This window comes from Artibeus jamaicensis, unplaced genomic scaffold, assembly GCF_021234435.1.
Source record: "Artibeus jamaicensis isolate MK-2021 breed Jamaican fruit bat unplaced genomic scaffold, CSHL_Jam_final scaffold_474, whole genome shotgun sequence".
NCBI classification, from domain to species: Eukaryota; Metazoa; Chordata; class Mammalia; order Chiroptera; family Phyllostomidae; genus Artibeus; species Artibeus jamaicensis.
The window spans coordinates 44,233,368-44,260,718 of NW_026522046.1; the positions used below are offsets into that span (position 1 = coordinate 44,233,368).

The 27,351-nt window shown below is 35.2% G+C and overlaps 1 protein-coding gene and 1 pseudogene across 2 annotated transcripts in view; one reads left to right on the top strand and one right to left on the bottom strand.

The window, feature by feature from the left end:
* BRWD1 (bromodomain and WD repeat domain containing 1) overlaps positions 1-27,351 on the top strand; it is a 109,934-nt gene that overhangs the window by 45,942 nt on the left and 36,641 nt on the right. For both annotated transcript variants that reach the window (XM_053657768.1, XM_053657767.1), the window contains exons 19-30: positions 3,266-3,449; positions 7,045-7,138; positions 8,900-9,031; positions 14,515-14,609; positions 16,415-16,604; positions 17,978-18,103; positions 18,210-18,317; positions 19,220-19,344; positions 19,988-20,070; positions 23,794-23,905; positions 24,540-24,601; positions 26,834-26,989. In XM_053657768.1, coding sequence (XP_053513743.1) covers positions 3,266-3,449; positions 7,045-7,138; positions 8,900-9,031; positions 14,515-14,609; positions 16,415-16,604; positions 17,978-18,103; positions 18,210-18,317; positions 19,220-19,344; positions 19,988-20,070; positions 23,794-23,905; positions 24,540-24,601; positions 26,834-26,989 — 1,467 coding nt within the window. The remainder of the gene's footprint in view (positions 1-3,265; positions 3,450-7,044; positions 7,139-8,899; positions 9,032-14,514; positions 14,610-16,414; positions 16,605-17,977; positions 18,104-18,209; positions 18,318-19,219; positions 19,345-19,987; positions 20,071-23,793; positions 23,906-24,539; positions 24,602-26,833; positions 26,990-27,351) is intronic.
* On the bottom strand, positions 15,116-15,211 carry LOC119048853 (uncharacterized; annotated as a pseudogene).

Below are 27,351 nucleotides of genomic sequence, written 5' to 3' on the forward strand. Positions count from 1 at the left end.
GTCTTTGAAGGCAATTTAAAAAATGTCCTTGGGTGAGGAATTAAGGAAAACTGAATTGGGTAGAGCACTGGTTGTGTTTTTTGAATCAGAAGGCTTGAAGTGAATTTTCAGGGCCAAGTACTTGATATTGAAATATAGTAGTAATTGTATTAGTAGTGGAAATGATCTGGAGGAGGCTGGTAATTGTTATGTAAATGAAAAGTCATTCTTGGAAAGATAAATGTGGAAGATTAGAGAAGCTTTGAGAAATGTCTCAAATGCCGTAAAATCCCAACAGTGCCACAAAGGTAATATTGGTCATACCATACCTGCGTGACCACTTGACCGTGAATTTCAATACCTTCTTTTTTGGCCAGTCTTTCTACTTGTCTGTTGGTGAATTTGCTTTTTTTATGTAGACTCTTTTAATTTTTATTTAGTAATGGCAAAATAATTCATTTCAAAGAAAACAAATTAATTTATAGGTAGTAAAGGTATGCTTTTGTTTGTAGACAGTAACTTTAAAATATATTTGCGAAGTTTACTCTATTTCCTGTGTTTCTATTATTCAGTGCTGTCCTCTGGACAGTTTCTTCACATCTGTCTCTGCCCTGTCACTCTCGATCTCTTACATCTGATCCGCCACGTCTTCAGATTTTTATTTGCAGTGGCTATTAAGTCTAGAAGTTCTGTTGATTCTCTTTAAAACCTTACTTTAAATTCAGTGACTTTTGCTTTAAATTTTACTTTTTTAATGTCTTTAATTGTTTTGGATCCTAGCTGCTCAGAATTGGGTCTGTCAATCCTTTGTTTATGACCTACCTACTCTTACTAGTTGTTTACACAAGGTTCTCTTTTATTTGTTTTAAATCATGTTGATAACCTACGTCTATTTATGTGGTCCTCCTTGTTTTCCCTCTCCCAAGATAGCAGTTACATTTCAAATCTCATTTTGGTCCTTTCTTTGCCTTTTTCAGAGTACATTAAAAATACATTCATATATGTATTACTAGAAAGCATTTGTTTTCAAACTTTATAAAAAGATTATTAGGTTGATTTGAGACTTCCTTTTTTCACATGATATTATAACTTCAGATTGCTCCACTGGCGGCACAGCAGGTTCAGTTTGACAGTTGTGTGTTACTCCTTGTATAACTGTATCTAATTTTATTTATTCATTCTCTTGGGCTTTTGAGTAGTTTTGACATGTTGCTAATCATGAAGAAATAATATTAATAGTCCTGTATGGGTCTTGTTTGCATTTGATTTTCTTTTAAATATTAATCTTAGAGTGAAATTGTTGGGTATAGATATATTATGCCAAACTCTCATCCACAGTGGTTGTATGATATATATAAAGGGTGCTATTGATTAATTTCACTGATATTTGGTGGGTTTCTTGATTTTTGCCATTCAAATGGGTGTCAAATGATAATGCAAATCATAATTTGAAATTAAAAAAATTCACTAATGAAGTTGAGTATTTTTTTGGCCATATTTTTTTCCTTATAAGTTATTTTATAGCATATATTTCTTATTGTCTGAAGTTTTTTGGATAGCCTAATTCTATATTGTCATGTATCTGTATTATTATATATTGCTATGTATTATTTTGGATTTTGAGTTCATCCCTAGTAGGGAATTGTCAGTGGGAGTGATGAAGGCTTTTTATTCCAGAATGGTTTAAATGATTCTGTAAGTCACCCAGGTTTATCACTAACCACTAGGCCCTTTTTTTCAGTAAAATATATGTTTAATCTATGATCTTAACCCATTTCAGAAGTCTTGTAAAACATCGAATTAAATATCTGACAGATTACCTTTACTGATAAGAACAGAATGATGTAAAAATCAGGCTACCCCAAAGACAGGGTAATCTTGGTGGAAGATGGCATTGAAATGTGCAGGTTCTACCAGGACCAGTTTGTACTTTGACTTCCCATCTTCGTGGGGTTTGGATCATTGGGCTTTTTGGGGGAATTGGCCTTGGAGGGATCTATTCCTCATTTATAGATGTGCACCTGGCATAGGACTGAGGCCTTATTTCTGATGGTTCTGAAGGATGGTTGTTCTATGGTTTAGTTATAATTTTGATGTTATGCAAGGAGGTGAGCCATGTTTACCTATGCCTCCATCTTGATGGGAAGTTCTAGAATTTGTTTTTAGTTTTCCATTCAATTTTTTTCTTTTTCTTTTTTTAAAGATTTTATTTATTTATTTTTAGAGGGGAAGGGAAGGAAAGAGGGAGAGAGAAATATCAATGTGTGGTTGCCTCTTGTGTGTCCCCTGCTGGGAACTGGCCTACAACCCAGGTGTGTGCCCTGACTAGGAATCGAACCACGATCCCTTGGTTCGATTTTATCTTAAACATCAAGTACATCTTAATATAAATGTTTAATGCCATTTTTAGTAGTTTAGCCAGTTTGATGTAGAATGGTTCATTTGATTGGTAAACAGAATGCTGTGCATAGAAGAATGCAGAAGTTATTTTACTCATGTGGGTTTTACCCTAGGCCAGGAGAACTAGCATAGCTCGAGTAGAATTTTATAGCCTCTAGCAGGAAAGCATATAGCCCCCTAATTTCTCTGTTGCATTTGTAGCAGGAGCCCTTTCCCGTGTTTTAAGAAAACAAACACTTGTCTAGGACTCCCTTCTCCCTTAGATAGGTCTCTGTGTTCTATGACTTGCACCTCCTGGGAGGTTGCCTTGCTTCTAGTGCTCACCTGATCAGCTCTGCACAGGCTCAGAGCTCACCGTTGTCTGCGTTGCCCCGTCACCCACTTGCCCAGCTTCAATTCTCAGTGCTGCCAGCGTTTCCTCCACTTGGCAGTTTTGTGGATTTTTAATACCCGCTCTGGCTGCTGTTTGCCTGAGTGGCTTGGATTATCTCTTGAGGTTGCAGTTAATGTTGTTAGAGCTCTTGTTATAAAGCCACTGCAGTTTGAGGAGTTTATCTTCAATGCTAATTTTTCCAAAAAGGTGTGTTTTTAATGTGCACTTCTGAAGACAAAATTTTTAGGAATCCAAATACAATGTAATAGACAATGCCTGTACTTTTAAAAATTTCAGAAAGTCTGGTAAAAATGGAAATTGAGGTTAGTAGTTAATGTTTGTTCTCTAGTCTACATTTTGATCTCAGTCATATGAAGATTTTTTTTCCCAGACTTTTTTCTGTAGATTTTTATTTTTGGTTTGTGTTTCAGAAGGATGTATATGCTTATTACATGTTAAATGCATATAGATTGAACTTTGTTTCAGAATCATTTCTTGATAATTTTTTCCTAGGTTTCAGAAGACTAAGCTTAGACATCCAGTCCCCTCCAAATATTGGTCTGCGTCGCAGTGGACAAGTTGAAGGTGTCCGTCAGATGCACCAGAATGCTCCCCGTAGTCAGATTGCTACAGAGCGCGACCTGCAGGCCTGGAAGCGAAGAGTGGTTGTACCAGAGGTACCACTAGGCATATTTAGGTTTGTTTTAGGATATCTATTTACATTGTTTTTAATCTGTGAAAATATATCTATATGATTATTTACATATCTTAATCCATTCGTGGTACAAATAATCATATAAATATATTTTAGTAATAGCTTGGAGTCTTTTAATTGTGGCAAGAAAATGTCAAACTTGTTCTCTCTTTGGTAAATTTTTTTTTTAAACTTTAAATTTAGTTGATCATTTTTTAAGATTTATTTATTTATCTTTAGAAGGGAAGGGAAGGAGAGAGGGAGAGAAATATCAATGTATGGTTGCTTCTCATGAGTTCCCCTGCTGGGAACTGGCCTGCAACCCAGGCATGTGCCCTGACTGGGATTCGAACCGTGATCCTTTGGTTTCTAGGCTCATGCTCAATCCACTGAGCTACACCAACCAGGGCTTACTTTGGTAAATTTTTTTATAACCAATCTTGTTTCATCTACATCATTTTGTCCAAAGTATGTGAATATATATTTTAAATGATGAGGGATTATCCTAAAATATAACTATAATGCCATTATTATATTTTATAAAAAATAATTTTCAATAAAACTGTATCTTAGTGTTTCGGTTTCAGATTGTCTCATGTCATAAATGTTTTTAGTTCTTTTGTAAGACTTCATTTGTACAATAGCAATAATTTTGTCAGAAAGCGCTTAAAAATCTATATTTTTCGTGATTCTACCAGGCATTGGTGCTCATTGCTTAGACTCATTATTTCATTAGGGATTATAAAAATAGTGGTATTACAACTCTATCAAGTCTTCATTTATTACTTGGGATATTTCTAAAAAAGAAATTTTCCCAAGTCTAATATTTGATAATTCAGTAGTATAGTTTGTATATAGAAGACAGGATAGATGCTTGATTACTTGCTGTGTTTGCCTTCAAAATGAAGATTTATTCTTTGTTATCTTTCAGTAATGACCTGATTTGTGTTTGTTTGTGTTTTTCACTGTATAAATCATACTGCTGTGATTTAGCTTATTCTGATACTCCTTATTGATATTTAAACTTTCCTTTATCTGACCCGGGTCTCTTCATATTGGCTTCTGAGTCCTTTTGAAATGATTGTAAGTAGCCTTCCATTCTGTTCTTGCTGTCAGGCATGGCAAAATGTCATAGGTTTGTCTTGTGAATTTCTTGATCTAGACCTGCAATTAGTCTTTTCTCTTAAGCAGCCCCGTTTTCTCCTGGTGGGAAATAATGTTTCATAATTATAGTCCAGGCAGTAGGTTCTTTCTGGTACTGAGTTGTTGAAATAGAGGCAGCAAGTACTGTTTTTCATTAATATCTAAAATCTTCCAGTATTTTGTCATATTTGTCTCATAATAATGAATACTTTGAAGATAATTTTGAAAAAGTGTTTTCTTCATGTGTTTATTAGCAAAAGTTTTAGTGATTGGTAGAATAATATTGCATAATACTTATAAATTATACAGTGAATTTGAGGTACTTGAAGTACATTAACAAAATAGTGAAAAGCAAAATCTGGTATCGGGATGAGAAATACAGCAAATCATCATCGTTTATGTAGAGTGCTGTAATCGAGCCTTACAATTGTGTCTGAGCTGTATGGTTATTAGAATGGGAAGTGTCACTTCCGGATACTTTTTGTTGTCAAAACCATGGGGAAGTAAACAGGTATCAGGAGTGAAAGACCTGAAGAGTTAGTCCTTGAAACATTGAACAAGCATTTGTTCTCTTAACATAAAGGAAGACTAGAAATAGCTTAAGGCTGGAATCATGGTTCTAGTTTATTAGTTCCTTTGTTTCTGATCTCCGTTTTAGAGTATGGCTTTTAATCCTTAGGTCAACTCAGAGTCCAAGGTAGCATTTGTGCTGTGGACGCTGGGGTTTAGACCAGAAGAAGGAAGAAGAGAAACAGAAAACAAATTCCTTTATTTGAGCAGCCTTGAACCCACATGACATTTCTGCTTATAACTCATTGAGCAGAATGTCGTCATATGGCCATACTAAGCCACAGAAGAGGCTAAGTAATAGTTTCCATTTAGGGCAATGAAGAGCCTAGATAAAAATTGAGATCGTTTCTAAGCAAGAAAGGGAAAATGGATTTTGAGAGTCAGCTGTCGGCTACAAAATAATTTTTTTGAAGAAGAGCATTGCTCTTTTTACTACTGTATTCTAGCTCATACATTGTGAGTTTATGAAGGAGATGCTGAGTGATAGAATAGTGGTCAGTGCCCTTGACAACAGCTCGAATAGTGGAGAGCAATGGCAAATTTCATGTGGTATTAGAGTGTCATTTGATAAGGATCAAGAGAAACTAAAACTTTGTTTTCTGCCTATAAAAGCAGTTTGTATCCATACTGAAGAATTTAGGTAATAGATAAAAGTGAGAAGATAGATAACCTTTTTGTGCAGAAAGATGAGCACACTGTGTTGTTTCCTAGTAGAGAAATTCTGTTTGGGGCTGTCATTCAGGTGTATTGTTTGTCTTTATCCAATAATGGTAGAAATTCTGTTTATTCTAAAATCTTCTGTAATATCACTTCATAGCTGAGTGATACTAGCAATTCATTAGGCTTATAATTGTACTCACAGGTGATACTTTTGAAGCCTAGATTGTTCCTTTATTTTATCATTGATTGAGAATGAATGGTATGTAGTGTTTTGTCAAAACGGATATGTGGTAGGGGTTTCATTTGGCTGCAAGTGAGAAACCTCATATAATTTCTTAAATGCACATAAAAGGGGTGAAATTGACAACTTTGAAGGGTTGAGTCTAATTTAGAATTTCCCTGTGGATAGAATAATGTTTCACTGTAATTTGGGCATGGGCTGCAAATGAAGCTTGAGAAAAAGGTGATTTCCTTAGAAATCAGTTTTTGCCCTTACAGCATTTGTGCTTGTACTCATCTGAGTGTCCAGTTATATCTTGGAGCATGGCCAGGTTTTGAGTCTTTTTCTGGTGAGGTTTTAAAAAAGTGAACAAAAACAAAGCTGTATGTTTTTCATAATGTTCAGATTGGGGAATGAGGACATTCATTTATTCTCTTAACCATAGAGAAGGAAAATTACAATAATCAATACCTTCCTCATAGTGGAAGGTCCCTTGCTTTGAAATTGGTCACAGTAACATCTTTTATATCATGTAAGTAAAATATAGGTGATTAGAAGAAGTACTAACATTGCTATTCTGGTTTTCTACAAATTATAAAACATTCATTTTGAGTAGTTTGGAGGAGGATTCTGCTCCTACCCGTTTGTTAGAGAAAGGCATTGCAATCTTGGAAAATTACAGGATCATTCTGAGTAGCTAATTTGAGAGATCCTGTTAGAGTTGGTCCTACTCTAGCCAATCAAAATGCAAATAACCATTTCTGTGTAAAATATGAAAAATAGGCCTTCCTAGCTACTACTGAGATTTTATTTTTATTCACATTAAATTTCTAACCTAAAATACAACTTGACTTAAGTCATGCTATAACTTTAAGTATTTCCTATATTAACTTAAAAGTATATAAGCTTATGATTTCTAGAATCATAGTGATTACTTTTCCCTGTTGCTATCCTCTACTTATCCATCAGTTTGGTAACAATATAACTGGATAACTAACTTTGTAGGAATTTGGAAGACTTCAGAATAGAGAAAGGTGAAGAGGAAAGAAATCTTTATGTAATTGGGAGAAAAAAGAAGACCCTTCAGCTCTCACAGAAGGTAATCTAAATTCTATTTTTCTTAAGAATGAGTAAATTAGAAATAAAACTGGAATTTATGGTTTTCTTTTCAGTGAGAACATTAGTAATTTTCACCTGAAGGAAAATAATATATCTTGCTTAAAGCCTTCTGTTTGGGATTTAAAATTGTAGACATAAGGTTGTACAGCTGTTAGGAAAGAGTAATAATTTGAACAGTTAAGGAAAGTAGCCTAATACCTAACAGGTCTAATGGATTCTAGAAAATTATTGCCTAATGACCACTCAGGTCAAGAACTAGAACATTACCAGCCCTTTAAAAGCATTTTGTGTCCATTTCCAATCACTACATTCTCCTTTCTCCCACAGGTAACCAATTGTTTTACTTCTAAACTGTTAGCTTTGTCTGCTTCTGAAATTTATCCAAATCATGCATTTACAAATATTTTTAGATGTTACAATGGTTGGTAATCCTTGAAACTCAAGAAAATCTTATTCCTCAGCATTTAATTTTTTGTTTAGAGTTTCTTGCCATGAACAGCATTAACATTGAGTTCATAGAAGATACACAAAATGTAAGATTAGTGCTACCAAACTGGTGAAAAATACTTGTGTATCTGCAGCATTTTCTCAGAATTCGTTTTAGTGTTTGGGATTATTGTCTAATTGTTCATAGCCTTGTTAGGTATATAATGCCCTCAAACTGATTAAAAAAAAATGTATTTTGACACATTGCTTGTTCTTCTGAGTAGTAATGTTCTTAGGGTTTGTGTATTTCATTTTTATTTTTTAATAGTTTATTTTTTATTGTATTTTCTCCCTTACCATTTATCCCTCTTATATCTTCTTCTACCTCCATCAAACCCCTTCACCCCTCAAATCACCACACTGTTGTTCAAGTCCATAACTTCTTTTTCCTTTTGACCCAACTGTTTTTTATATATTACCAGTTATGACACTCATGAGTTTTTGCCTTAACAAAAATTAGTACTGACAAATTTATGAAAACATTATTGATTTTGGAATCAGCCAGCGATACATTGAAATGTTAGTACACAGTACTGATTATCAAACAAAAGACACTAATATACCCTTATTGAGTGATTTCACATATGACTTTGGGGTTTGAGGAATATAGGTTGCCCCTCAAACCTTTAAAATATATTCTGTTTTATTTGGCTGAATTTTAAAGTTTAATTATTTTGTTTTGATAAAAATATATTTTCTATGGGTGGGAGTGGTGGGGGAAAATGGAGACAGTTGTACTTGAGCAATAATAGAAAGAAAAAAATACGATATTTTCAAAATTCAAGCAGAATTTAAAAGTATTGACAACAAAGCATCCAAAAAATTAAAACCTGGAAATAACTAAGGTTAATATTTGAGGATAATTTCAGATATTTCTCTATACCTGTATATATACACAGAATGATACATTTCTCAAGGTTGGTTATGCCTCATAATACGTATTTTCACTTCTAAGATATATATTTCTAAAATGATGAACTTGGGTTATTATGTCATTCATGGTGAACCAGTTAACTGACAGCTTTATTTGAAAAATGCTAATCTGATGTGCCTAATATAGCTATGTCTTCCAAGTATCTTAAAACTACCAAGGTTGATTTAACAGCATATGGCAAAAATAAAATCTATTAAAGAATATTCTATTTTTTCAACTATTATTATTTTTTTTGCCTTAAATTTTGAATGCCCTTTTTGCTGAAGATTGTACTTACTTATTTTGGTGTTGATTTCATCTGCCTGTTTCTTCACGTTGCAGTCTGACTCGGTGGTTTCGATGTCACAGTCCAGGCAGAGGACATGTAGACGCAAATACTCAAATTATGGTAGAAGAAATGTTGCACGGAATGAGTTATCTTCTGGAAATGAGTCTTCAAGCTCTATAAGACATGTGAGTTTTAACTGTAAATTATATAAAATAATCTTAAATAATTTCTCTTACTTTGACTCTACCCTGAAATTATGTGAAAATATTACTATTCTTTTTTTCTTTAAAGATTTTATTTATTTATCTTTAGAGGGAAAGGGAAGGAGAGAGAAAGAGAAATATCAGTATAAGGTTGCCTCTTGTGTGTCTCCTGCCAGGAACTGGCCTGCAACCCAGGCATGTGCCCCGACTGGGAATCAAACCATGATCCTCTGATTCACAGGCCCGTGCTCAATCCACTGAGCTATACGAGCCAGGGCTTTTTTCTTCATTTTTAAGAATTTATTATTTTTATTTTTTTCAAAAATTTTATTTATTTATTAGAAAGAGGGGACAGAAGAAAGAGTGGGAGAGAAACATCAATGTGTGGTTGCCTCTCATGTGTCCCTTACTAGGGACCTGGCCCGCAACCTAGGCATGTGCCCTGACTAGGAATCAAACAGGTGACCCTTTGCTTCACAGGCCCATGCTTAATCCACTGAGCTACACCAGCCAGGGCAAGAATTTATGTATTTTTAGAGAGAGTGGAAGGGAGTAGGAAAGAGAGGGAGAAAAACATCAATGTTTGTATGCTTCTCCCATACCCCATATTGGGGACCTGGCCTGTAACCTAGGCATGTGCTCTGACTGGGAATCAAACCAGTGATCCTTTGGTTTACAGGCTGGCACTCAGTCCACTGAGCCACACCGTCCAGGGCTGACAATACACTATTCTGTAGAGATTAAGATAAAATTTCACATTTTGAATTAAAAAAATTATGCACAGCTTTGTTGGGATACTCACTATACTAGTGTACCATCCAGTAGTTTTTGTATATTAACACAACAGTGCCATTATCACCACTATTTAATTTCAGAATACTTTTATTACCTCTAAAAAGAAACCTTGCACTCTTTATTCCCATCACCCCCCAGCCCCTGGCAACCACCAATCTACTTTCTGCCTCTGTAAATTTTCCTATTCTGGACATTGCATATCAATGGAATAATATATGATTTTGTGACTGGATTTTTCACTTACTGTAACATTTTCAGCGTTGATTCATGTGTAGCATGTATGAATACTTGATTCTTTTTCATTGTCTAATATGTGAACAGAGCACATTTTCTTTATTCACTCATCTGCTGAGGGACATTTGTATTGTTTCCACTTTTGGCTGTTAATGAACAATGCTTCTTACTAACATTCATGTGTGGGTTTTTCTTTGAACATAGCTTTCAGTTCATTTTAGTATTTATCCTGTGTTTAAACCTATTGAGGAATTTCCAGACTCTTTTCCTATATGGCTGCATATTTTATATTCCATCAGTATTGTATGAGGGTTCTGGTTTTTCTACATCTTTGCTAACACTTGTTATTGTCTGTCCTGATTTTAGCTATCTTAGTGTGAAGTGGTATTTCATTGAGGTTTTGATTTGCATTTCCCTAATAACTGATGATGTTGAACATGTTTTCATGTGCTTATTTTCCGTTTGTATATCTTTTGAAAAATTTCTGTGCAAATCTGTTGCTCTTTTGTTAGTTTGGTTATTTTTAATTGCTGTAAATGTTCTTTTGATATTCTGGATACAAGTCCTTTATTGGGTACATGACTTGCAAATATTTTGTCTCATTTAGCAGGTTGTCTTTTCACTTTGATGGTTTCCTTTGAAGTGCAAAAGTTTGACATTTGATGGAGTTCAGTTTATTTTTCCCTTACTGCTTTTACTGTTGTATCTAACCTCTTTCTTTGACTTTCAGTAACTATATGTTAGTCACTGGTCTTCATTTTGATTTTCTTGGGAATCCAATATTTCTGGTAAAGCATATTTAAAAATTAACAATAGAATCTTAATATTTTATAATTAATATTTTGATGAATGAAATGTTCCATATGGATGAATAATTTATTTTACTACTTTATAAAGCATTAGGATAATAGTGAACGTACTGGATTCTAGTTTAAACCCAAATTCTTTCATTTTGATACCTTGTTTAACCTTTCTGTACCACTGCCATGTCTGTGAAAGTAACTGGTAATAGGATGTCCTCAGAGGTGTTGTGAGAATTGATTTATGTAAAGTGCTTAAAACAGTGCCTAATATCCAGTAATGTTACCTGCTGTTATCATCAGAGCTGTTCATTTAAATGATTTATTTGACCTTTTTCTATCACCCTTTATTCCTTCATACCCTCTTCCACCTCCACCCACTCTCCTTTCCCGCTGCTGCCATAGCCACACTGTTGTCCATGTCCCTGAGTTCTTTCTTTTTTTAAATCTTTTGCTCAATCCCTTACCCCCAACCCTCCCATTAAATGGTCTTGTTTTAGGTACTGAGACTATTTCATCATTTTATTGACGTCAAAAGATATTTCATGTTCTAGAGCAGTTAATAGGATTTACAGAAAAATTGCGAACACAGTAAGAACGTCAGGTTCTCATGTACTCCCTTGCTCCCTGCACATGGACTTGAATTACTGTGGTATCTGTGCTGCAGCTGATGAACCAAACCAATTTTTGTGTGGTCATGAACTCAATTCCATAATTTACTTTAGGGAGCAGTCTGTTGTGCAATTCTGTGGGTTTTGACAAAGGTATAATGTTACGTATCTATCAGAAGAGTATTATACAGAAAAGTTTCACTGCCCTGAAGCCCCCCTGTGCTGTATACCAGGTCATACCATCCTCCCTCCTGAGGCACTTGTAACTCCTGATCTTTTATTTATTTATTTTTCATCTTAAATTCATTATTTATTGTTTCACGTTTCACTATGTCCCTTTTTAAAAAACTTTCTTTGATCATCTTTTTTATTGTTGTCCCAATACAGTTGTCTTCATTCTCCTACCACCACTTTCTCCTGCCTCCCTCATCCTGGCCTCCCACCCTCAATCCTTCCCCACTTTGGCTTTGTCCATGGGTCCTTTATACATGTTCCTTGATGGCCCTTCCCCTTCCTCCCACCTCCCCTCTGGTTACTGTCAGTGGTCTTTATTTCAATGTCTCTGGTTATATTTTGCTTGCTTGTTTGTTTTGTTGTTTAGGTTCCACTTACAGGTGAGATCATATAGTATTTGTCTTTCATCTCCTGTCTTATATCACTTAGCATAATGCTCTCCAGTTCCATCCATGCTGTCGAGAAGGGTAGGAGCTCTCTCTTTCTTTCTGCTACGTAGTATTCCATTGTGTAAATGTACCATAGTTTTTTGATCCACTCATTTACTGATGGGCACCTAGGTTCCTTTCAGCACTTGGCTATTGTAAATAGCGCTGCTATGAACATTGGACTGCATAGGTTCTTTTAAGTGATCTTTTAACTATTTCCATAGTTTTTTGACTTTTCAGGAATGTCACGAAGTTGGATTATACAATATATAGCCTTTCCAGGTTAGCTACTTTTTAATAATAAGACTTTGTTTCCTCTATGTCTTTTCATCACTCCATAGCTCATTTCTTTTTCATGTTAAAACTCTTGTCTGGATTTAACAGTTTATTTATCTATTCGTCTAGTGTTGGACATACTGGCTGCTTCCAAGTTTTGACAGTTATGAATAAAATTGCTGTAAACATCCATGTGCAGCCCTGACTGGGTAGCTCAGTTGGTTGGAGTATCATGCCAATATGCCAGGGTTGTAAGGTTCAGTCCCCACTCAGGATATGTGCAAGAATCAACCAGTGAATGCATGTATGGGTGGAACAACAAATTGATGTTTCCCTCTTCTTCTCTCCCCTCCCTCTATTTCTCTTCCCTCTGCCTCCTTCTTACTTTTCTTTCTTCCTCTTTCTAAAATTAATTTTTAAAAATTTGTGTGCAGGTTATCGTGTGGACATAATTTTTCAGTATATTTGGGAAATACCAAAGAGCATGATTATTGGATCAGATAGTATAACCAGGGGTGTCAAATTCATTTTCACTGGTGGCCACATCAGCCTCACAGTTGCCTTCAAAGGGTAGAATGTAATTTTAGGACAGTATAAATGTGACTACTCTTTAACCTAGGGGTAAGGAGCTTGATGCTGCCGCTGGGTAGAAACAAGGTGCCAGGCTGGATAAAACAAGGTGGAGGGCCGGATTCGGACTGTGGGCCTTGTGTTTGCCACCTGTGCTAAGCCTATGTTTAGATTTATACAAAACTGCCAAACTGTCCTCCAAAGTGTCTGCACTAGTTTGCATTCCCATCAGCAGTAAATGAGAGTGGGTGAAATGGGTGAAAGGAGTCAGAAGGTATGAACGTCCAGTCATCAAATAAATAAGGCATGGGGATATAATGTACACTGCAGTGACTATAGTTAATACTGTATTGCATATTTGAAAGTTGCTAAGAGAGTAAATCTTAAAAGTTCTCATTATGAGAAATTCTGTATTGTGCATATTAACCAGACTTATTGTGGTAAACATTTTGCAATATATACAAATATCAAATCATTATGTTGTATACCTAAAATTAATGTAATGTATGCCAATTATACTTCAGTTAATAAAACAGTTCTTTCTAAGTTCATCTATAGATTCAACCATCCCAGTCAAAATTCTAGCAAGATAATTTGGTGGATAGTGACAGTGATTCTTAAATTTATAAGGACAGGAAAAAGACCTAGAATAGCTAACAGAATACTGAAGAACAAGGAAGTTGGAGGACTGATACTACTTGACATTAAGATTTGCTATAAATCTACTGTTTTTTAAGACAGTGCGGTATTGGTGAAGAATATACAAGTAGACCATTGGAACAGAATAGGGAACCTAGCAATAGACCAATACAAATACAGTCAACTAGTCTTTGACAAAGGATCAAAGACAATTCAATGGATAAAGTATATTCTTTTCAGCAAATGGTTCTGGGACAACTGGATATCCACAGTCACATGCGAAAAAAATGAATTTAGACACAGAACCTGCACAAAAATTAACTAAACATGGATCATAAACTTAATTAAAGCATAAAATTATAAAATTCCTAGAAGATAACATGATAAAATTCTAGGTACCTTTGGGTACAGTGCTGACTTTTTAGATAATAGGATACCAAAAGCATAATCTATGAAAGAAAAACTTGACAAGTCCCTTCATTGAGGTTAAAATCTGTTGCTCTGGGAAAGACACCGTTAGGAGAATGAAAAGACAAGCTGTGGAACAGGATAGAGTATCTGTACAACGCACATCTGATAAAGGACTTGTATTCAAAATATACCACAACTTCTTAAAACTTATCAGCAAGAAAACTCCGTTTAAAAATTGGCAAAAAATCTGACACCCCCTCAAAGAAGATATAAGATGACAAATAAGCATATAGAAAGGTACTCGACATCCTGTGCATTAGGGAATTGAAAGTGAAACAATGGTGAGATACCAGGACATACCTATTAGAGTGCCTTAAGTCCAAAACACTGAGAAACATATACATGACTTTTTATTAACTTCACTCAGAGATCAAGATTTTTATTTTATCCCCCCCCCAACCAATTAGGAGACCTCCTGTGATCAAAGTGAAGGTTCTTGTTCTTCAGAAGAAGAAGAATGGAAAAGTGATAGAAGAAGTGAAAGTGATAGTGAAAGTTCAAGGTATCTGTTTTTGATTGTTTTGATCTTTTAAGCATTTTAGTCAGAGCCTTGATTGGAATTGTATTTGGATGGTGTTCAAGTTGCAAGGGTTTGTAACTATGGAACAGTTTACATTGCGTTTTTAATACATTTAAAAGGAGAAGGAAACTGGATTAACCACAGTTTTTATAGATGATATTTGTGTATTCTTATTTAACTACAGTTAAATATGTAAACACCTGAGCCAGAAGTGTAAAATATGTTTACTCAAAACATTGATTTAGTCTTGGACTTCATTTATAAAGAGTAGTGTCCAGAGTATGTGTGGTAAAACCATTATTACATTCATTACTAGTTACTTTTTGTTTCATTTACTTTGATAACCAGATTTCATTGGACCAAGATGTTAACATCTTTTTTTCATGATTGAGTGATCTCTCTCTCTTAATTTTTTAACATTTATTGCTGTTCAGTTACAGTTGTCCAGCTGTTTTCCCCATTGCTCTCCTCTACCCTGTGCCCCCCACTAAAATATGGAACGCTTCACAAATTTGCACATCATCCTTGCTCAGGGGCCATGCCAACCTCTGTCGTATCTTGGTAAATGTCAAGTTTGTTTTGACAGACGCTTAAGCCATATACCTGGACATAATTTTCTCTTCACAATGTGTCTATCACCAAGTCTAGAAAATTTCCTTCTAGATACGACTCAAATCTCACTTCTGTTTCCACTGATACTGGGCAGGTCTACACCACTGTACTGTACTTCCTGCTTGCTTTCTTGTCTGCTTTTATCCCATTATGAGGAAGAGCTGAAGTGATTTTTAGAACACTTGTCTACTCTTAAATTTTTAAAAATATTGTGACAATTTACCTAGCATAAAATTTACCATTTGAACCATTTTTAACTGTACAGTTCAGTAATGTTAAGTATATTCGCAGTGTTGTGCACCTAGTCTCCAGAACTGTCTTTTATCTCACACGACTGAAGCTACATGCCTGTTAAACAACAGCTCTCTGTCTTATTCCTGCCCCTGGTAACCATCGTTTTCCTTTCTATTTCTACATTCATTGTTTTTCAGTTCAGCTTTTCTTGGATGTTATAAAGTAGATGCTCTTAAATTTTCTCAAATACCTCTTTTTATGGTAAAAAGCTTTTGGAAATGTGTTTGTGTGTGTTTTATCGAGCCTGTGAGGTAAGTGGTTGGCCAGTGATGGTCACAATAGAGGCCTCTATGTGTTTGCTGAAGCTGGTGGTGGATCTGTGGCTAGTATTCTATGTCTCATTTCCCATTTGACTCTGCTTTTGCTCAGGGTAGCTAGGAGTGGTCCCTTTCTTGGGTCTTCCATCATAGCTGGGAAAGTTCCTTTCTTGGCAAGAAACTGACCTCTTAGTGCTTTCTGGTGGGGCTGTGTTTTCCTTGGGCTTCTCAGTGTATTCAGTGGTTTGTTAATCCAATTAAAAGTCTGTTCCCAAGCCTCCTCTGTCTTGGTGGAGTGCTGCTTACAGTTCTGTGTGACCACTACTATTTCATCTTCACCACACTTCATTTTTTAAAAAGGGAATTGTTAGTTGGCTCTAGATGTCTTCCATGAGATCTTATTTATGTTATAATTTACAGAAATCCCTCAGGCTTACATTCTTTCCTAATTCCCAGTGTCAGTGAAGGTTTCTTTCTCATGATCTTTGATCGTTTCAGTATTTGTTGATGGAGAGGGCAGATTGTTCAAGTTGAAGCTCCTTGGAGGTCTTTTTTCTCCTCCTCATAGTCTCTCAAGGCTTAGATTCTGGTTCCCTACAACTTAAAATGTTTTCCTTTTTTTAGTGACTCTTCATCTCAGTATTCTGATTGGACAGCTGATGCAGGCATCAATTTGCAGCCTCCTTTAAGAATGTCATCTCGTCGGCGCATTACCCGATTCTGTAGTAGTTCAGAGGATGAAATGTCTACTGAGAATTTATCTCCTCCTAAAAGGAGACAAAAGAGAAAGAAAGAAAATAAGCCCAAAAAAGAGGTAAGGAAAGTATATCTTTAGAGATAACATACATGTACAGTTTTATAGAGGTATTTCTGTTCATATTTAAAATTAGAAATCTTTTTGAAATTGGAGCTCTTTTTTTCTCTTGACAGTGTTATGTCATCAGGAGTTAAATGTAAAATGCAAACTTATTTTTGGAAAAGCTACTTTATTATTAAACTTCTCTTTCTAATCTGCTCTGAGTTGGACATGGGACTTAAGCCTTTCTAAATCTGAAACTGAAAGGGAAAGTTCTCTTTTACTCAGGATCCTACCCTAACACATTTCTCCTATTAATTTCAACATTAGAAATATACTTAAAGGCATTTTAAGGCTTTTTCTTGTTGTTTTGTCTGTCACTGCCATGTTTCCCATTTTCATTTGCAGTGTTCTTCCTTCATATGTTTCTTCTAACTGTCCTATCCCTATTCCTTACATGTACACTGCGTGTGTTCCTGTTGTGCAAGTAGCTCTCATTATTTAGTAATGCCATGTCTTTGTTAGTTACCTATTTATTTGTAACATATCTCCTTGAAACCTAGCTGCATAAAATAGCAAATGTATACTTCATGTTTTGATGGGAAAGGAATTTGGTAGCTGATTAGCGTACGGAATTTGGGCTCATAAGGTTGCATAATCATTTGGTTGGGGTTGAAGTTGTCTGAAGGCTTGATTGGGGCTAGATGATTGTCTTTGAAGCTCATTCGTGTGGCAGGTGGCTGGTGGCCTCAGTTCTCCACTGCATGAGCCTCTCTGTAGGGCAGCTTGTGTGTCTTCAAAACGTGGTAGCTGTGTTCCTCAGAGCTAGTGATCCAAAAGCATAAGCGAGGGGTATACTCATGCTTTTTATTACCTAATCTTAACGTCACACATTGTCATTTCTGCTTTATTCTTTGTGTTAGAAGCAAGTTGAGCCCATATTCAAGCAGAGGAGACTTGGGAGAGGATGAGTATCAATGAACTTGGGCCATATTTGAAAATTGCCAGTATTAAAATCTGAAATCAAGAGGAGATTGCCTGTGATGATTAGTCTGTGAAAAAATTCAGAGTGGTGTCTCAGGCAGAGCAGGCTGTGTAATGAAGAGGATTTAGGGTGGAAATTAGTTCCTTTGCATATAGCATGTCAAATGTTATAAGAATCTGTTAAATTCAGGAGATGCAAGAACATGCAGTGTAGATCTACAGTACAGACTAGCGACATGTCCCTGTGTGTGTTCGGGAACTAAACACGTACGGTGTTGAAAAAGGAATCATCAGGTGACTTGCAGTGAAGAGTCATTCTGAATGGTGACATTTCTTTTATTTTTCAATTAAAGAGTACATGCTCCTCCTTTATATTCTACTAAATGCTGTTCTCTTCCTCTTGGCAGAATTTACAGAGAATGACTCCATCAGAGCTTGCAAATATGGAACATTTATATGAATTTCATCCTCCAGTTTGGATAACCGACACCACACTTCGAAGGTCTCCTTTTGTTCCACAAATGGGTGATGAGGTGAGAGTAATTAAATAACATTTAAAAACTTGAATATGGAATATAAAATTAATGTTACTCTTATGTTTTTATTTTTACTTGTTGTGTTTTAATTATTCTTTTGTAGGTAATATATTTTCGACAGGGTCATGAAGCTTATATTGAGGCTGTCAGAAGAAATAACATTTATGAACTGAACTGTAACAAAGAGCCATGGAGAAAAATGGATCTTAGGGTAAGGTGACGGTATCATTAAACATTTAGCACATATATAATTTAATTACTTATAAATCATTTTAAAAACCTGGAGGCATATTTCATTACTATTTTCATATTAATTTCCTATTTAAAAACATTCCTGCTATTACTCTAAGCTTTAAGATCCAGTAGGAAGACTAATGTTTATCAGTGGGCAGTCTTCATGTTGCTGATTAACATGTAAAATTATAAGTATGTTTAAATTTCTTAGGAAGGCAGGTTCGCAGTATGTATCAGTAATCTTAAAATGTGCACACCCAGAATAGATTTTAGAAAGCAGTGCAAGTTTTCAAAAAAAGAAATACAAATTGGGAAAAAGGAAAAGGTTCAACCTCATGCATAATATACAAAAGCTTTAGCTCTTCTGTACTGAAACAGTTGTCAATCTGATAACCGAGAAGGCCTCTAAGTAACTAATGGGTGGGTGGTTTATACAGTGTGGATACACTGGACAAAGGGATGATTCATGCCCCAAGTGGGGCAGAGTGGAGAGTTGCATGAAACTTTATCATGCTATTCAGTAAGGGCACAATTTAAAACTTAGGAATTGCTTATCTCTGGAATTTTTTATTTAATATTTTTGGACTGTGGTTGACCACAAGTAACTGGAACAGTAGAAAGCAAAACCATGGATGAGGGAGAATTATTGTATTTTCCAAAGTGAATATATTTCTTACATTAGAAACTGTTAAATGTCTGTTCAAAAAGATGCAAAGGTAAACTTTAGCAAAAATGATTTTAATTAATAGTTACCTACACTTATCTGCTAGTTTAGAAATCTAAATTGTGAGTTAGCTAAATTTTCCAATATGTAGAGAATTGGAGTCTTGAGGAATTGATTTATTTTAACCATTATTCTTTTTAAAAAATCTGTTGAAGGATCAAGAATTGGTCAAAATTGTTGGAATACGCTATGAGGTTGGGCCCCCTACACTATGTTGCCTCAAACTGGCATTTATAGATCCTGCAACTGGGAAACTTACAGACAAATCTTTCTCTATTAGGTATGTATTATTTTTTGTGGAGTTATTTAAATTTGGGTTTCCTTTCTTGCTGGGTAGCTTGCTATGGTTATTTAGCTGCAGGGTAAATAGCAGAGTACTGCAGACAGCCTACGGTAAGGGTTTAAGTTCTGATAGACGGGACCCCACTGGAGGCGAAACTAAAGATGCTACAGCAGCCGCAGTTAGGCACTGGCACTGGACTTTTCATCCAGTTTCCATGCCAGTTAAATGTGGGTGGAGTTCTGGCCTGTAGGTGAAATGACTTCTGCTTTTGTTTTTGAGAAAATGTTAGAATTAATAATTTTCTAAACCTGTGCTGTCCGGATGGTAGCCATTAGCCACATGTGGCTTTTGAGCACTAGAAATGGGGCTGATTAGAATTGAGTGTGATGTAAGTATACACACTGAATTTTGAAAACTGGTGTGAAGAAAAAGAATGTAAAATACCATTATTTTGTATTCATTACATGGTGAAACAAAGAGGATATATTGAATTAAATATGATATACTATTAAGATTAAGTGCACTGGTTTTTATTTATAAAAATTATAAATGCAGTTCCCATTGTATTTCATTTGGACAGTGTTGCTCTAGAGTATAACCTGCTATACAAGGAATTTAACAATTTTTTATTTTTGTTTAGATATCATGATATGCCAGATGTTATTGACTTTCTTGTGTTGCGTCAATTTTACGATGAAGCAAGACAAAGGAATTGGCAGTGTAGTAAGTCTGTTTTTACTGAGTTTTATGTATCCTTAGGTATTAATCTCTCCTTTGGTTGGTGGGTGCAAACATGTCAATTCTGGAAAGAAATACAAGGGACCGATAAGTATATTTTGCTTAGGACTTGGTACTTGCTACTTCTTAGTAAACTTTTTAGCCACATAGCATTTCTTCTTGTGATATGTGACATTGTGAAGGGATATCTCTTACTCGCTGACTGTAGTCCAGACCTTTGATTTTCTTTCAGACTTCCCCATACTACATTATCTGTAATTACGTTTAATGTGACACTGGTCAATTCACAGAATTACCCTATGATGTAAAATAATCAAAGTTGAGAAGTAATGTAAATTTTACACAGATAATGTCTGGCACAACAGAATATTTTACCTTTGTTGTCATATCAGTTCAGACTTAAAAGAGGCTGACTCGAGGAAACCATTTCTTCAAAAAATAAAATTATGTAACACTTGTGCTTTATAATCATGATGTATGTAGGTGGACAGAAAAAACAAATCACTTCAGCGTGGGCACTAACTTGAATGTGGTTTTTATGATGGCCATAATCAGTTGTTATAGGTCATTAACCTCTTCAGGTCATAAGTGATGACTGATTAGGCCAGGTAATATCAGCAATTATAATGCGTGTTTCACAGGTGCACATAAAATATTCTCAGTATGTACGGTTTTCTTGGGGAGCTCATATTAATGTTGGTCATTTTAGGATAACCTATTCTACTATTACCAGTTTGGATAATATTGCTTATTAGAAATACTAAGTTTTACCCAGGCTGTGTCCTTTGGTATATACATTCATAAATGATGTTAGGGCCTCATTAATTTTCCTAGTTTCTGCTGCCTTTCTCTACAGATACTATAAACAGGTACATTTCAGATAAATTCCTTGAGCCATCTCTGTTCAAACAAAAGATTGTCAGAGTGTTGCTGTTCTTAGCAAACGATTTTTACCAGTAATGTGAGAACAAATAATCAAGATTATTTTGGGATGAGAGGTAAAGGAGTTGTTTTTGAAGAAAAGCATCTCACCGTTTACTCACAGAAAGAGACAGCTAGAATATGTGAGTGTTAGCAAGTCATACAGCCACGTCCCAAAGAACTTAAAGTTTCTTATCTGTTAATATTTTTTCAATCCCTATGACATCTAAATCAGAAGCTCTTATTTTGCTCTGCTAACATGTCCATTCAAAAATGTTTTCAGACTTAATTTTCTATAGCTAGATTCTAGATACATATTCCCGGTTGCCTCTTACAATGTAGTGATTTTTGTTTTATTTTTGTGGCTGAGAAATTATTGTACTAGATCTTCTATACTGCTATTCAATAATTAATTCATTTTTGCTTCCCCATAAAATCTTACCTATTCTGAAGTTTGAGCTGTACTATTAGAGGAATTTTTGCCTGTTTCTGTTTATACTGTGTTGAGAACTTATCAGAAGTTTATCCTACTTGTGAATAGCAAAATAGGTTTACTTGAAAATTCTTAATGGAAATTCAGGACAGCAGCAGAGTAGGTGGAAGTTCTGTTCATCACCTGCAGGACCAAATTGGAGTTACAACTAAATTATAGAGCAGTCAACATGAATAACCAAGAAAACAATTAATGAAATAGAAAAACCAATTTTTACCATGAGGAAAGTAATTTTTGTAGCTCCCTTTAAAATGTTAGTCTTAACTAAAGAAATATTTTTTATCTAAACTGGGTGAATCTTCTAGTATTAGGTAAATAGAGAAGAAAAATACTATAAAGTAAATTTTTGTTCTCCAAGACTGGCTCTCTAGCCCTTACTGGTGTGGCTCGGTTGGGTGTCATCCTGCAAACCAAAAGGTCATTGGTTCAATTCCTGGTTGGGGCACATGTCTAGGTTGTGAGTTTGAGTCCTGGGTTGGGATGTGTATGAGGGATGACCAATCGATGTTTCACTCCTTCTCTTTCTCCCTCCTTTCTCCTCTTTCTAAAAATAAAATATTTTTTAAGAAGACTGGTTCTCTTATAACCATGTTTTATAGGCATCTCAAAATGAAGCCATTGGATTTGTTACTATAATATTTCTTATAATAAATATGTGATTGATATTCATGTTACATTAGGTTATTTACATTATAGGATTGGACAAAAACCATGACGTTATATCAGATTTGTAGTATGTGCCTTAAATGAAAAAAATTAGAAAACATTTATTAACATTTATTTTGAAAGTTAAAGTTTTAGAATATCTATATATTAATGAAATACTTTCAAAAATGGGATTTTATTAACAATAGAGAGGTGGGTGGAAGGAATGATGTAAAATATACGTAGCAGTCATGTTTACATGAATTTGAAAATACATTAAGAATATTAAACATGTAACACTGATAGTTGTGATATTGCTGTTTTTACAGAATTCACTGTAAGAATACTCCATTTAATCAAGATTGTGTCTTTTATTAAGTAAATAGTCTCTTTCTTAGGGGTGAAATGTAGCTTTGATTTTGATTGGTATTTCTGCAAAACTTTCATTGAAGAAGAAATTGTTAACCTACTAAATAATTATTTTATTTTACTTTTTTAAATGACAGTATCTAACGAATTATTAATGCTGGATGATTGACTTTTTCCGTCATTTTGTTTTGAAAAATGGTGGGATTGATGGGAAGGAGAAATAGGGTTCATAGAGCAGTCTGTGTTTCTTTGTAATCTATGTAATACAAAGGTGAAATGCAGTTTATTTCCCTAGAACTGTTATAATTGTAGGATACATTTAGAAATCTGTGTAACCTAAAATCCTTGAAGTCATTGAAGTATTTGTTCCACAGTTGATTTGTACAAAGGCCTTCCTAGGACCTGCTTCCTGCTTTTATATTATGCTGAGATAATAGGATATGTGGATGTTTAACGTTTTAAAACAGTAAATATGTATTATTGAAGATAGACGTATACCTGATTTTTATTATGAGATCTTAAGAATTAGAACACTGTTTTATGTGAGGATACTTATACAGGAACAGTGTTAAAATAATCATGGATTAAATCTAATTATACTTTTATAATTCTATTTTTCAGGAAATGTTTTATTTTTTTAAACATTCCATTTATTTATTTTTAAAGAGGGGAAAAAGGGTAGAGAGAGAGAAAATTTGATGTGCCAAGAGGTACATTGTTCGGTTGCCTCTCCCATGCCTCCAACTGGGGACCTGGCCTGCAACCCAGGCATGTGCCCTGACTGGGAATTGAACTGGTGGCCTTTTCAATTTGCAGGCTGGCACTCAATTCACTGAGCCACACCAGCCAGGACAGGAAATGTTATATTTTATAAGTATGTATTTAATGTAGTTATTACACAAGTATTTAGTGATAGTATATATACACCGTTATAAAAGATTTTTGTTAAATTTTTTTCTTTATTGTAAAGTGTAATAGAACTTATTTTAGAGTGGGCATTTGGATTTACTAAACAATGGACCCTCGTCATAAACCACTTTAGCCAATTATGTTGTATGGTTACATATTTCCAGTGAACATCTGAGTGTAACAGATGTATCTTTTTTACATCTGCTTTATCACTGAAGATTGTTGGAAAGTGGGGAGAAATGGCTAATTTTGATACAGAAAAATGTTTTGATTACTTTATCTTTACTGAAATCTTTATCATACGATGTTTTAGAAATTAAAAATATTACTGTTTCAAATTGGTGTCTCAGACTGGGTCATATCTCTTCTAGGTGACAGATTCCGTTCTATCATTGACGATGCCTGGTGGTTTGGAACAGTGCTAAGCCAAGAGCCCTATCAGCCACAGTACCCCGATAGTCATTTCCAGTGTTACATTGTTAGGTCTGTATGCAGATGGATACGAATCATCTATAAACATTTGTTCATTGTGGCAGGTTGTTGTATGAACAACTAACACATTTCAGGTTAAACAAATGCCTGCAATTTAATCTGTCATTAGTCACATTAATCTCACCTCTACGGTGTCTCTTTAACATGTCCCTGTCATTTCTTGTACACTAGGACCTGGGAGGGTGCAGTGTCTGCTTCCTCCCCTGGGGCCTTTCTGTATCTCCTTGGTACTTCTCCATCTGACATTGCTGGGCCACTGTCCAGGAGCACATAGCACATCACTTCCTTTGTACACAAAAAATCTTTGTTGCCTTTCAGTTGACTGTGGAATCAAATCCACATGCTGAAGCGTCACATTCAAGGGCTTCACAATATGTGTGAGGTTTTCTTCACTTACCCTAGTGCGGACTATAGGTTTCTGGTTTTGTCCTTGAACTTGCCATACATTTTCACTTCATACAGCTTCCTAAAAAATTTTACTGTTAATATTTAAACTTTTTTTGCTACAGTCAGGTTAATTTTCTTATTTTTTTCTCTTCCTGTTTCCTCTTGTAGTGGATCCTAGGTATTAGCCACAGGTTGTCTTTATGAAAGGCTGAGCAGACTTTTCTTTTGGTTTTAACAGGTGGGACAACACTGAAATTGAAAAGCTTAGCCCATGGGATATGGAACCAATTCCTGATAATGGTATGTAATTGCTAAGTAATTAAAGTATTTTATCTTGATATTTTCATTTTTATCTCACTAAATAAAGTACATAGAAGAAATTGTATTCTCCGAGAAATGTTTTTAAATTACTGCAGTAACTGTGAGCTTTACTAAAAGAAGTCAACAGAATTATATATATCTGGTTTCTTTTTTTTTATCCTGAGCTTCCAGCTTGATGCTGGCTGTGTCTTAGTAGACCACTGTCATTTCTCATGTAAACCTGCTTAAAACTCACATGGAAACTCCTTTTCCTCATCCTTACTCTGTTTTCCTTGTTCTTCCTTCAAAGGAGAGCTCTCACTTGACTTCCTTCTGTCTTTGCTGTACCTCAACCTATCTGTCTTACTGTGGATTGTCCATCCCTTTCCTGTGAGAGAGAGGTGTGTCTGCTACATCCAACCTCTTCCTTCAGTGCTTCCTGTCCCACTGCTTTTAACTTCTGTTGGTCCTGAGACTTAACACTTAATTTATTCCCAGCAACAGTTTTAGTTTCCTTCTTTTTTCTCCTTTTGAGTTTGCATTTGTCTCTTGTACCTTAAAATGCCTTTCGTTTGACATTCTCGAACATTTTATCTACTGAATTATTTTTCTCTTATAAGTTTTTTGGAGGAGTGCTCTGTGTCTGTTGCCTCCATTTCTTCACTCTCAAGCTTTCTTTTATGTTAGTGTTTATTCAATGTAAAAACAGAGAGAAACTTTTGTCCTTCCACCCCCACCTATGAAATCATTGCTTCACAAGTTTTACCTGTTTCTATTTTAGTCCAGCCCTTTGTGTTTACTCTCTGATAGATCTCCATCAATCATGGTGTTGGTTTGCTTTGGAAATAAAGATTTTTATGGAAATGAGAACTTTCTTTCAAAAAATGTTTTTCTAACAACTGCACTCTTTAGAGTCACCAGTGACCTCCCTTTGTTAGATTTTCATTTGAGCTTAGCATCTTACAAATAGTAGGAGATGATATTTTTGTAATGTACAAAGCAAATCAAAGATGAGTAAAAGCCAACATTTTTTGAGGTCTTATTCTGTTTCTAAGAACTGTGCGTATCAGTTCATCCCTACTCTGGGGTTGGTGCTCTGTTACTTAGTTTGCAGATGAAGGAGCTAAGGCTCAGGGAGTTGGCAATAACTTGTTTGAGGTCACTCACACATCTAGAAACAAGGACAGGAGCTGGGATTCGAACCCAAGCTGTCTGCTCCATCCAGTGCCTTTACTACTGATTATAGCTGCCCTTTTGTAAAGGATACTGCAAATCAGTGAAAGCACTTATATGAAGAGATTTTTCATGTTAATGAGGTCAGTAAGTCTTTAGAATTGTCAAAAGACATCAGCAGGCAGGAAAATAAACATAGGAAAAGAGACTTACTTGTACTAGTACTCTTGGAAATGTATATTAAAATAACAAAATATGGTTTTACCTATCAGATTGTTAGATAGGTAAGTGTATCTTCTAGTCCTGTTAACATCTTTCTCCTTTTATTTATGATTTCTAGTCAAGAAAATGTCCTCTGAGTATTAACAGTGCCTCTTGTTCCTTTTTAAAATGTGCACTCTTTTATTATCAATTTTTATTATACTTTAAAAAAACTTTGTTTTGAAATAATTTTAGACTTACAAAATTATACAAAAATAGTACATAAAATTTATGAATATCCAGTTTTCTCAAATGTTAACTTAGATAACTATGGTACAGCTGTCAAAATCAGGAAATTATCATTGATACAATTCTAATCTATAGACCTTCAAATTTGGACTGTTGTCCTAATGTCCTTTCCCATACTGGATTTCATTGCCATGCCTTCTTAATCTCTTTCAATCTGGGATCCCTGGGTCTTTCCACTATTTTTCATAACCATGACACTTTTTGAAAAGTACTGGCTGGTTATTTTGTAGAATTCCTCTTAGTTTGGGTTTGTCTGATGTTTTATCATGATTAAATGTAGGGTTTGCATTTGGGATGAGAGTGTCAGAGAAGTGATGTCGTGTTTTCAGCGCCTCATGTTGGGGGCACATGATACCAGTTTGTTCTATTGGTGGGAATGTTAGCTTTAATCATTTGATTGTGGTGGTGTCTGTCAGGTTTCTCTGCTGTTAACTACTTTGTCCTTTGTAATTAGTGGCTTGTATATGACCTTTGACAATTGAATGTATAGTGTATATTTGATTTTCAGTTTGTTTTATCCTTTTTGTTCTTTTTTAATGGAATTCTTAGTTGATCCACCTGAAGAATTAGGAGCTAGTATTTCTGTCACTTCAGATGAGCTAGAGAAATTGCTCTACAAACCACAAGATGGTGAATGGGGTCATAAATCAAGAGATGAAGAATGTGAACGAATTATTAGTGGTATAGATCAACTTTTGAATCTTGGTGAGTATTTTTAGTATGAAAAGTTGCATGTTGCCCTGGCTGGTGTAGCTCAGTGGATTGAGCGCGGGCCTGCGAACCATGCGATCGCGGTTCAATTCCCAGTCAGGACACATGCCTGGGTTTTGGGCCAGGTCCCCAGTGGGGACCATGTGAGAGGCAACCACACATTGATGTTTCTCTCCCTCTCTTTCTCCTTCCCTTCCTCTCTCTCTGAAAAGTTGCATGTTCAGGCTCTCTTTTCCACACACATATTTTAAAAAATCACAATTGTGGTTGTGTTTATTACTCCAATTTCTATATGTTACCTTTCAGTTACGCCTGCAGTGTTAAATGTAGCTGTAGCATATTTTATGAATTTGTAG